The following is a 12,500-nucleotide window of genomic DNA, read 5'->3' as shown; positions in this document are numbered from 1 at the left end:
AAATCACACTGAATACTTGTCATTAAACTCTCTCTCTCTCTCTCTCTCTCTCTCTCTCTCTCTCTCTCTCTCTCTCTCTCTCTCTCTCTTATCATCATTTTTGGGTTTTAATCCATATTGTCCTGTGTTATACATACTTCAAATACTGCATACGATTAAGAAAAAAATTATTCCCCTACGTTCTCCGTTTAACAGTTATAGTGTTAGGTAGGTAAGTAGGTACGTAGGTAGGTAGGTAGGTACAATGGAAACGGAAGTCTTTTGTTATGAATAAAAAAAAAGTACAGTTGTAAAGATTTTTTTTTTTTTTTTTTTTTCTGCTACTTTGAACACCGTTACCGGTGAGAATTGTTGGGGAATTTGTTTTTCGTCTGTAGGCTTCAGCACTTCAGCACTGAAAGATGAGTGTACGCGAGAGTACCTGTTCACACTAGCGGTTTCAACCGCCGTAGATCAATATAGGCGTTCACACACAACTACGCAGTATTTCCTTGACTATGCGGTACCGCCGCGGTTTCCGCGCGGTTCAAACCGCTAATGTGAACAGGGTCTAAGGGGACGCGACAGTGATTCTGTTTGGTGATGTCTTGGCTTTACGTGAGTTCAAGTTTGAAGAAGGATGGCGAGGTTGATGTCGTCTTTGTAACCTTTGTCTTGTCTTTGCTGTTCATAATTTGCTACCGGTAACGCTTGGGACTCACGCTTAAAGGGACCCGAGTTCAAAGGTCGCGACGGCCGGGCCTGATTATTTGAATTACATGGCTGCTACTAGCGATTTGTTCTACAATATGTATGTATGTATGTATGTATGTATGTATATCTATATATCTATATATACTATGTATATCTATATCTATATATATATATATATATATACATATATGTATATACTGCAATAAAAACACTAGGAACGTGTGTTCACAAATGCGTAAGTAACCACTAGGAAAAGTAAACTAACGAAGCAGAGCGCTTTCGTATAATTACATCTTCAGTGCAGATACAAAGGATGTAATTATACGAAAGGGCTCTGCTTCGTTAGTTTACTTTTCCTAGTGGTTACTTACGCATATGTATACACATACATATATTTTTGGGATCTGTGGAAATTCCCGTTCTTGTCATTACTTGAAACCGTCCTTCTGAGAGGCTGGTTCGGTGGATTGTTTGAGAACCAGTTGGATTTTCTGGTATTTACTATAGGTAAGACATGCAGGAAACACTCTCACGAGGCTCGCCTAGGATGATAAGCCATAATTCTTTACCCCAAGTGTACCTTATCGTTCCACCTTAAACTTTCCAAAATACAGTTAAATGCGCAAGCGCGTATGTATGTGTGTTTGTATATATGTATGCATGTATGTATGTATGGATGCGTATGTGTATGTGCGTTTATATGCTCGTGTGTTTTTGTATGGTTATATGGTTGTGTATGTGAAAATGGTACAAATGTGTCTGCGTCTTGCCATGTTTTTTTTTTCATAGGTGTGAGTTAACCACAGTGTATGTTCATACACGTCATGTATCACATTTCTTTGTTTTTCAGATGTCATTTGAAATCGTGATGAATATCTTTTAGGTAACCGAGAAAGAGACTGTTATTGTATTCTTGTCGACATGACTGCTCCAGATTTCTTAGGGATGATAAAAAGCCGGCGGAGGTACTACGCGCACATCATTATCCCTCAGAAGTGAACGCTGAAATATACATTCGAGCTGAAAATTCTCTTAAATCCATTTGGTTTAAATGGATGTTTACTCCACTTGCCATGGAGGGCTTAACACAACGTGAAAAGTGCAACAGACCGAACCCAAGGAGGAGCTGGAGGAGGAGGAGGAGGAGGAGAACGAAGAAGTGGATAACCTCGTCTCGCCTTTCCTGCCTATTGGGTGAAAGAACGACGACGACGACGACGACGACGACGGGGATGACGACGATGCTAGTGACGGAGCCGTGGAGGAAGAAGAAGAGGAGGAGGAGGAGGAAGAGGAGGAACAGCAGCAGCAGCTGCCTGTTGAAGGCCTTTGAAGATGCAGCTGCCTCGCTGTCACGGCTGCATCTGCTGGCGGCTGTCACTCTTGTACTCGTAAGAACGTCATGTTCAGCCTCAGTTCCCGACAACAGCAGTACTACTATCACCACCACTCGACCCGTAGACCGGACCCAAGGTGAGTCCTGTTGAGGTCGTGTTTCCTGTTGAAAGTTTGTCGAGGGATTTAATTCACCCTTAAGCCTCTGAATGCACGGACCAGAAGGCCAGTGGGCGTTTCTCTTCGCCTCTTGGTTCTTAATCAAATATCCGTTTCCAGGCGCCTCCACCTCGTTATTGCATTCGATGAAGAAGCATGATCCAGGCTACTTTCCTACGTATCGACTTTTCGCCGTGCGCCGTCCACGACACGACGTCGTGCTCTCAAATAACAATGCGTGTCTATGGACGACTTCACACGTGGTCGTGATTTGTGAAAACGCGACGTCGTGTCGTGGACGGCGCTTGGCGAAAAGTCGATGCGTGTGAAACGAGCCGTAGCGAGACCGAATCAATCGCGGGAGATTCTTGTATTGTCAGGATTTTGATTATATCTTCTTTGTTATAATTATTCATTTGCACATGAAAGTCGTCGAGAAATAACGCGGAGGGGTTTGAATGTCTAAATCTGAATAGAATTTAGTTCCACTAATCGGGGAACAGTGATTGCCGGAAAGTGTGGAAGGGGACGGGGATTTATGTCCGCGAAATGGAAATAGCTACGCGTTAATTTCACAATGACGGCAAGCTACAAGAAGCTGTTTTGTCTTGTTTCTTTGTTTTTCTGTATCAAAATAAGCTTGCATGCTTTTTTTGCGTTATCCTCGGCAATTGTAATTGTTATTTCAAACCATGTGTTCTTTTCATTATCTGCACTTCATGTATATTGATTCAATGCCAAATAAAATTTATTATCATTATTATTATTATTATTACTATTATTATTATTACTAATTATCATCATTATCATTATCATTATTATCATTATTATCATTGTTGTTGTTGTTGTTGTTGTTGTTGTTTGTTGTTGTTTGGTGTTGTTGTTATCATTATCATTATTATATTATTTTTTACATTATTACTACTATTATTATTACTATTATTATTATTACTATTATTATTATTACTATTATTATTATTACTATTATTATTATTACTATTATTATTATTACTATTATTATTACTATTATTATTACTATTATTATTATTACTATTATTATTACTATTATTATTACTATTATTATTACTATTATTATCATTATTATTATCATTATTATTATTATTATTATTATTATTATTATTATTATTATTATTATTATTATTATTATTATTATTGATTTCATAATCACAAATATACGAACGAGTTTCATGGTGCTCAAAAAAACAAATACCAGATGTGTTTTCTTGGTTGGGGAATGAAGTGAACTTAGTGGGAAAACCGTCCATATGTCCCCAACGATTACAATAGGTTTTGTTGGAGGTAAGCTTATGAAACCTTCTTAGTGAGTGGGACAATACGCTCTCGAAAGTAACGAACTGGTTCGTTTGGTTATATCACACCCGAAGAAGGCGCCACCCACGCTCTGTCCTCATCCCACATTACACTAGAACAGTGTTTCCTAACCTTCTTTGGCCATGCCCCACCTAATCACCTCTAGAATTCTGATGTCCCTCCCCCCCCATGTGGTGATATATAATTCTTATTTAAAAAATGAACTCCGTTTTGGGTGAAGAAGTTTAAAACACCAATACTTTGATTTAATTTCTAAACTTTTATTTTCTACTTGAAATTTAAAGTTAAAGTTTGTTAAATCATAGGCATAGACAAACTTCAAAACAACATGGCATTCATGGAAAAGAAAAACGAAATAAACAAAAGACAATTAAAATTCTGAGCAACAAATTGCTAAAAAATGAAAAAAAAAAATAAATTAAGTGGTATCAAAATAATAATAGATTACAAGAACATAGTCTTTGATTACCAAAACACTTAAAAATCAAATTGCCCCCCTAAAAAATCAAATTGCCCCCTAAAAAATCAAATTGCCCCCCTGTGGGGCGTACGCCTCACGTTGGAAACCACTGCACTAGAAGCTTCATACCTCGACTTCATCGGCTCTGAAGTCACTGGACTTCCAAATCCAAGAATTTGACATCAGGTTTGTTGGTTTGATCTGAAAAAACCTCCGTATGGGTTATTCAGTCTTATTTCATGATTGGAAAATAATACCCCCTCAAATATAAATGCTAATGACTTTTTAGCTGCTGCTATCCATTCTTTCTGCTACTTGCCTTATTTCTCTTCCTTTACCACCACAAGGAACCCATCGTCTCGATGGGATATTTTCTCCAAAGGGCAGAAACGGTGGTAATTGCTGACGCATTACTCGAAGTCTGAAAGGTCATAGTTTGGACGCACAATCGAATCCTGTTCACTTTTACTTTGGTATTTGATGTGTGCGGCAGTGCGGCATGTAATCTGACCAACCGTGAGCTAATCAGGAACGGAGATCCGAAAGAAAGGGCGGTCTAAGCTTTCACCGACCATAACAAAAGGGGTTCGAATGTTTGAGCAGCGTAATGGAACACACGCTGAACACGCGTTTATGAAATTATCATAAGAGCGCATGCGCAGAGGGACATGGAGCTGCGGTCCAGAAGAAGGAGTTTTAGGCTCGTTTCACACGTATCGACTTTTCGCCGTGCGTTGTCCACGACACGGCGTCGTGCTCTCAAATAACCATGGGTGTCTATGAACGATATCACACTCATTACTATGACCACATGTGAAAGCGTCCATAGACACCCATGGTTATTCAAGAACACGACGTCGTGTCGTTGACGGCGCACGGCGAAAAGTCGGTACGTATGAAACGAGCCTTACTTCGCCACAAAGAGGGAGTCCTCGTTCTTCGGGAAGACACCAGGGAACTCCTTCGGAAGACCCATTGAAGAAGGAGTCTTGAGACAGAAGTGCTGAGGAACAATGAAGATCCCCCAGAAAGGCTGAGTTATTCAGAACAAGAAAAGTCGAATCACTTTAGTGTCTAATGTCACAAGGCGGAGATGACTTACCTGGAAAAGAAGGAAGGGAGTGAGGGCTTTGGGAGAGTCTGGGAGAGTCTGGGAGAGTCTGGGAGAGTCTGGGAGAGTCTGGGGAGTGGGAGAAATTTTCCAAAGAGCTCCAAATCCGTTGCGGTACAGGAAATCTATTCTGTGAAAACAAAATGAATCTGTAGAATCAGACGAAATGGCAAAGGCACAATACACACACAATTCTCGTTACATGTCAGAAAAAATAAAATGCTGAGGAATGAAACGATTCGAAGAGTTGTGGGGGCTGAAATATCACCCAAACACCGCTATCAGTCCCTTTCTACCATCACCCAACCTTACCTTCGTGGTGTCCCGCTTCTTGAAGTACATCGAAGTGTTAAGACCTGGGGACGAATTTATAAAAGATCCTAAACCCTTAAGTCTAGAGATATACCTTCAAAATGGAGGAGATTTGACCTCAATCAACAGTCCATAATGTCAAGGTTATGTCTAGACATAAGCATTTAGGTCGTCGACATAGGGATTTAGGTTAAACCTCCGACATTTTGAAGCTTTATGTCTAGACTTAAGGGTTAGGATATTTGATAAATTCGGCCCCTGGGAATTTGATTTCGTCTACCAAAAGCCTCAGATCAGGTGGAAGATTAAGAACATGAGAACATACGAATGGAGAGGACTGCAAGAGACCATAGGGCCTATACTAGGTAGTTCCATGTCCCTTACCACCTGTTATCCCAATCCATTAAATAATCTCATCTTCTCTTAAAACGACCAGTTGTTTTAGCTCTCATTGCAAGGTTACTAAGTCTATTCCATTCGTTAATCACTCAAGTGGTAAACCAATTCTTGCCTATTTCCTTCTTAAACCTAAAATTGGGGCGGCAGAGGCCGAAAGTATATTCCTAGATTTATATATAATGTAAACGATGAAGATGTCTTATTGATCGACAATCCTAGCACGTGCATGGACTAATGCGTGTCCACCCACTCACGACTCGTTTCACACGTATCGACTTTTCGCCGTGCGCCGTCCACGACACGACGTCGTGCTCTCAAATAGTCACCATGGGTGTCTGAACGTTTTCAAAGGTCACGACCACGTGTGAAAGCGTCCATAGAAACCCACGGTTCTTTGAGAGCACGACGTCGTGTCGTGGACAGCGCACGGCGAAAAGTCGGTACATGGGGGAAAAAACCAAAGACGTTGTTGCTACTGCAGCCCCCCTCTGGCGCCGCCACCACCTCTGCAGCCACCACTGCAGCCACCACGGCAGCCGCCACAGCCACAATGCGTCAAGGTACTGGAAAGAATCATTCATTCGAGATTAGAAATGCTGGAGGGGATGGTGGGGGGAGTGGGGGGAGGGTGTGGAAGGGCGTGGGGGTGGGGGTGGGAGGGCGGGGTTGGGGGGGGGGAGAATACAAACAATGGGAATGAAACACAAAAGAAATGCGTCTTTCACCCAAGGCAAGAAAATGCCGGATCAAGCATCATATAGGTGAAGCGAACGGGAGAGAGAAAGAGAAAGAAACGGAGAAGAAGAAGAGGCGTAAAGTTTCCGAAGTATAGTCTGAGTTACTCGAACTCTGATGTCTCTTGGAAGCAAGAAAATGCCGGATCAAGCGTCATAAAGGAAGAGGTGAAGGGAGAGAAAGAGAAAGAAACGGAGAAGAAGAAGGAGAGGCGTAAAGTTTCCGAAGTAGAGTCCTAATTTCTCGAACTCTGAGGTCTCTTGGAAGCTTCTGTTGGTGTAAATGGCGGGCAGGCAGACGCCAGAAGGTAACGAAGGTCCTCTTCAGGAGTGACGTGAGGAGTGAATCTTAGGGAGTTAACTCCTACCTGCAACCTCCATTTGAATACTAGAATGTGATTTCACTTACAGAAACCTTGACTTCTCCAAGGATATTTCAACAGTTTGTCTAACACTCGTATAAAGGTTTACTATCACTTAGTTCACTATTCAGTTTTGCTATATGTAACGGAAACATAATTTGATATTTGGAGATTTCGAAAAATAAAATATTGTAACCGAAATCGTTTTCACTCTAACGAACTCCTTCTTCTTAAGAACACAAGAACGGAGGAGATTGCAAGAGACCATGAGGCCTACACTAGGCAGTTCCATGTCCCTTACCATCTGTCATCCCTAGCCATAAAGATATCTCATCTTTCAAAACAACCAATTGTTTTAGCGATCACTATATAGTTTCTAAGTCTATTCCACTAGTTAACCACCCTGATGGTAAACCAGTTCTCACCTATTTTCGTCTTAAATCTAAATCTGTCCAATTTGGATCCATTACCACGTGTCTTGTCCTGTTGTCTGAATACGATGACCCTATTTTCTTCTTAAACCTAAATTCCTTGTGTCGAGGACCCGCAAGCAACGAAGTCGTTGCTGTCATTCGTGAGAACGTGGAACCTCATTTGCAGAAAGAACGTCTTCGTGTGGAGACCCATAATTCTCCACAGTCTTGAATTCTCCTACCGCGGTAGTACCTCTCATAAGGACAGCGTCGCCTGACGTTCCCCGGAGCATAATCTGTAGCAGGTGGTGATCTAGGCAGAGAGAGGGGAGAGGGGAGAGGGAGAGAGAGGAGAGAGAGAGAGAGAGAGAGAGAGAGAGAGAGAGAGAGAGAGAGAGAGAGAGAGAGAGAGAGAGAGAGAGAGAGAGAGAGAGAGAGAGAGAGAGAGAGAGAGAGAGATAGAGAGAGAGATAGATAGATAGATAGATAGATAGATAGATAGAGAGAGAGAGAGAGAGAGAGAGAGAGAGAGAGAGAGAGAGAGAGAGAGAGAGAGAGAGAGAGAGAGAGTATGGAGACAGCAGGGTAGGATTCGTGGTAATGGATTTTAATTGAATAAATTTAGGCTTAGGAAGGAAATAGACAAGAACCGGTTTACAAACAGAATGGTTAACGAATGGAATAGACTTAGTAACCATGAAGTAGTGAACACTGAAATAATTGGTTGTTTTAAGAGAGGGCTAGATAGCTTTATGGATAGGGATGACTGTTGGTAAGTGACATGGAACTACCTAGTGTAGGCCGTATGGTCTTTTGCACTCTCCTCCATTCTTATGTTCTTATTCGAAACTATTCTTGCGCGTATCGCTGGATGACATAATTATTCCAATTGGTTGATCCATCATTCTCGCCAGTCTGTCTTTAGGACGTTCCCTCTGTCTATTTCCCCTCATCTTCCCATCGATTTCAGATTCCTCTTGTTGTGCAGCGGCAAAGGTTAGAGAAGAAGAAGAAGAAAAAAAGAAAAGAATTACGTTGGTCGAGTTGCAGGAAATCGATGTTTCAAATATTGCAGAATTACTTGTGTCTTTGCGTGCGTGCTTGGCCGGTTGTGTCTACTCTTAGTTGAAGCGTGTGTTTGGTTTTGTTTTCTTGGAGGCGTTAATTAACCTCACTGGTCCAAACTACCATGAAGTGAGACTTCCTTTTTTTTTTTTTTGTCGGTGCTTACAGGGGTGATACGGTAGTGTCACACCATGCGGCCAGGCCGGATATGCGGACATCTAGATTAGGTGCGCAAGTTCAATTGTCTTAATAAAATCACCTGACGACAGCCATAACTTGTTACAACGACTACCACCTCCCCCTTTGGTTAGGATACTACCATAACCTTTCGGGTCTAATGACTCCTAAGGGAGACTTTTCTGTCGCCAAAAACAAGCCACAGCGGTGGCGCCGGAGACTGGCTGTCGCCAAAAACAAGCCATAACGGTGGCGCTGGAGACTTTGCTGTCGCCAAAAACAAGCCACAACGTTGGTGCCAGGGACTTTTCCGTCCCCAAAAACAAGCCACAACGTTGGCGCCGGAGACTTTTCCGTCGCCAAAAACAAACCACAACGTTGGTGCCGGAGACTTTGCTGTCGCCAAAAACAAGCCACAACGTCTGCTCCGGACAGTGTGACACTGGCCTTAGTTTGCACCACCAGACTTCGTGTCATATTAATTTTACAATAAGGTGCCGAGGGGGAGGAGGGAGGGGCAGGGTATGGAGTCATAGAGAGAGACGAAGAACCTCTCTTGGAGAAGACGATCACCGAGGCGAAGGATAACAGGCAATCGCAGAAGCTTACGAAAACCACGTCCCTATGGTCTTTGGTCACCGGCTGAGCAAAGGGCCCAATCTATAAAAGATCCTAAACTCTAAGTCTAGACATAAATCTTCAAAATGGCAGAGATAGATATGACCTAAATCAGCTGTCCATAATGTCGAGGTTATGTCTAGACATAAGCATTTAGGTCGCCGACACATAGGGATTTAGGTCAAATCTCCGCCAATAGGGTTAGGATTTCCCCCCCTCATAAATTAGGGTTAGGACCTTTTATAAATTAGGGTTAGGACCTTTTATAAATTAGGGTTAGGACCTTTTATAAATTAGGATTAGGACCTTTACAAATTAGGGTTAGGACCTTTTCTAAATTAGGGTTAGGACCATTTATAGATTAGGGTTAGGGCCTTTTATAAATTAGGGTTAGGACCATTTATAAATTAGGGTTAGGACCTTTTATAAATTAGGGTTAAGACCTTTTATAAATTAGGGTTAGGACCTTTTCTAAATCAGGGCCAGGACCTTTTATAGATTAGGGATAGGACCTTTTATGAATTAGGGTTAGGACCTTTTATAACTTAGGATTAGGACCTTTTATCAATTAGGATTAGGACCTTTTATAAATTAGGGTTAGGACATTTATAAATTAGGATTAGGATCTTTTATAAATTAGGATTAGGATATTTTATAAATTAGGACTAGGATCTTTTATAGATTAGGGTTAGGACCTTTTATAAATTAGGGTTAGGACCTTTTATAAATTAGGGTTAGGACCTTTTATAGATTAGGGTTAGGACCTTTTATAAATTCGGCCCCAGGAACCTGAGGGCGCTCTCTCTAGTCTGCACTTCCAATGCATTCCATTGGATTCCAATGTTCTTCCTGGTGGACTGAAACCTTGACGAGATCCACTGAAGGTCAGGGTAAGGTCATGGGCTCCACTTAATGACACGGGTCTCCTTGTAAAGGCCAACAGAACCTCATTGGACTTTTGTTACAATCCTGTATGCGGCTTATGGAGGAGATGGTCCCTTGTAACTTGGAAAAGGCTGCCTCTTGTTGTCGAGGAAGAGAGAGAGAGAGAGAGAGAGAGAGAGAGAGAGAGAGAGAGAGAGAGAGAGAGAGAGAGAGAGAGAGAGAGAGAGAGAGAGAGAGAGAGAGAGAGAGAGAGAGAATGAGATAATGAGAGTGAGAGTGATAGTGAGAGAGTGAGAGAGATAAAGAGATATATAGATATATAAATATAAAGATAGGTAGATAGATAAATAGAAAGATAGAGAGGTAGGTATGTAGATAGATAGATAGATAGATAGATAGATAGATAGAGAAAGAGAGGGAGAGAGAGAGAGAGAGAGAGAGAGAGAGAGAGAGAGAGAGAGAGAGAGAGAGAGAGAGAGAGAGAGAGAGAGAGAGAGAGAGAGAGAGAGAGAGAGAGAGAGAGAGAGAGGAACTCGACTCATGACCGTCGTTGTCGATATCCGAGTTATGTACATATTGATTGACGGTCGTAGGTAATTGAGCGGCGGCATGGCATGCTATGCTATGCTACACTATGCTACGCTATACTATGCTGTACAGTGATGTCACGACTTGGAATGACTCGGATGGGCAGTAGTGATTGCCACCTGCTCCAGCATACGGGTTTGTTTTATACATGCTGTTGTTACCCCTGATTGTATCACAATGTCCTTCGCCACTGTGTCCCAACCTCTGGAAATTTGTCCTGTGTAGTTTCCTATGTACTAGGCTTGCCGCTCTTTGAGCGTAATAAAATAATAATAAAAAAAAGCATATGGGTTAAGACAAAGGTGACGGCTACAGTCATATGAAAATGCCTTATGCATAGCCTAGAGGTGGGGTTCGACCTTCTTTTCCATATACCCCATTCTTATGAACCGCTGTTCTCCAGCTTCGTGTAGATCACTTTAACAGTGAATAGACTCAGAAGGCATCCACTAAATGCCACTAACTTTTAGTTTGTGGAACCATTTGTAAGAGTCTTTGGTTCCATAAATGTCCGTGAACCTCAGTTTGAGGACCACTAGCCTTGAGTTCATATCTCCTTACATCTGTGGGGAGTTATTACTGTATTGTCGATATCATTATCAAAATTCTAGGCTTCTATCTTTGGGGTTATTATTTCGCTGAAGAGGTGGAGTCATGTAGGAAGTGGTGAAGGAGAAATTTTTAAGGAGGGAAGCAGAAAGGAGGTACAATGAAAAACAGAACTAATCAGAATTCCCTTTTGAGTGGTTATTCGTCACGAACTGTATATTTTCTTAATTAAGAGTGAGCGTTTTGTGGTTCAGTAGTGCTTTGCAAGATGTTTGCTACACTAATGATGAGAACTGTGTTTCCAGCTCGTCTTTCCTTCAGAATTATTGTGTGGAGCTTCCAGTGTGTGTTGCAACACTCCACTACTGAAGTGTTCCCTTAACGCATGTAGCATTTTTGTAAAATAAAATTACTAATCTTGTTCAAACAATTATATGTGTCCATTATAATCAAATTATATATTATAAATAATGTTGCCACATACTAGGATCCTTTTAATGTAAAAAGCATCAGAGTGTGACATAATTGTATAAATTGCACAAAGTAATAAAATATTGATTGTATATAATTTATGTCATGGCGGACGGGATATTCATTGTAAATCCTAAGAAATATAACTTGCGATTTAATCGTACTTATAAGGATGAATACTTAGTTATCATGATATGGTAACTAACCACATCAGGTGTATGTCTGATTTTTTTTTCGTGATGATAAGGACCACAAGTGGGTATGGTGAGGAAGCTATTGGAAACAACGTTGTTTTCGTATGGAAGCGATTGTGGACTATGCGACAAGTACTGTGGGAGAAGAATGATGAAGGCAAGGTCACCACATTAAGACAACAGGACAGGACTCTTGGTAATGGATTTAAGTTGAATAAATTTAGGTTCAATAAGGAAATAGGCAAGAACTGATTTACTAACAGAGTAGTTAACGAATGGTAGTTAACGACTTAGTAACTATCTAGTTAGTGAGCGCTGAAACTATCGGTTGTTTTATGAGAAGGTTAGATAACGTTACGGATAGGAATGACAGGGGTTTATGGACATGGAACTGCTTAGTGTAGGTCTTATGGTTTCTTGCAGCCTCGTCTATTTTTATGTTCTTATGGAGATAACGGCGTAGGAGTGATTCCGGACCTTAAAACCAGGAAACGGTGCATTAGCGCCAGGAATAAAGCCAACAGAGCATTAGGTTTCATTGCTAGGACGGTAACGAATGGAAGTGCAGAGGTAATTATTAAACTCTATCTAGCGATAATTAGACCCATCCTTGACTATGCGG

At 41.3% G+C, this 12,500-nt stretch overlaps 1 protein-coding gene across 1 annotated transcript in view; it reads left to right on the top strand.

Annotated features, from left to right (window-relative positions):
• The first annotated feature begins 6,318 nt into the window (after nt 1–6,318).
• LOC143035896 (uncharacterized) overlaps nt 6,319–12,500 on the top strand; it is a 33,177-nt gene continuing 26,995 nt past the window's right edge. The window contains exon 1 of the mRNA XM_076203083.1: nt 6,319–6,382. Within this exon, the coding sequence (XP_076059198.1) occupies nt 6,373–6,382 (10 nt within the window). The 5' untranslated portion in view covers nt 6,319–6,372. The remainder of the gene's footprint in view (nt 6,383–12,500) is intronic.

The sequence above is a fragment of the Oratosquilla oratoria genome, chromosome 19, assembly GCF_046742065.1.
Source record: "Oratosquilla oratoria isolate Oo_2021 chromosome 19, ASM4674206v1, whole genome shotgun sequence".
Lineage (NCBI taxonomy): Eukaryota > Metazoa > Arthropoda > Malacostraca > Stomatopoda > Squillidae > Oratosquilla > Oratosquilla oratoria.
Note: the sequence above shows the minus strand (reverse complement) of the source record. Positions and strands in the feature narration are given on the sequence as shown.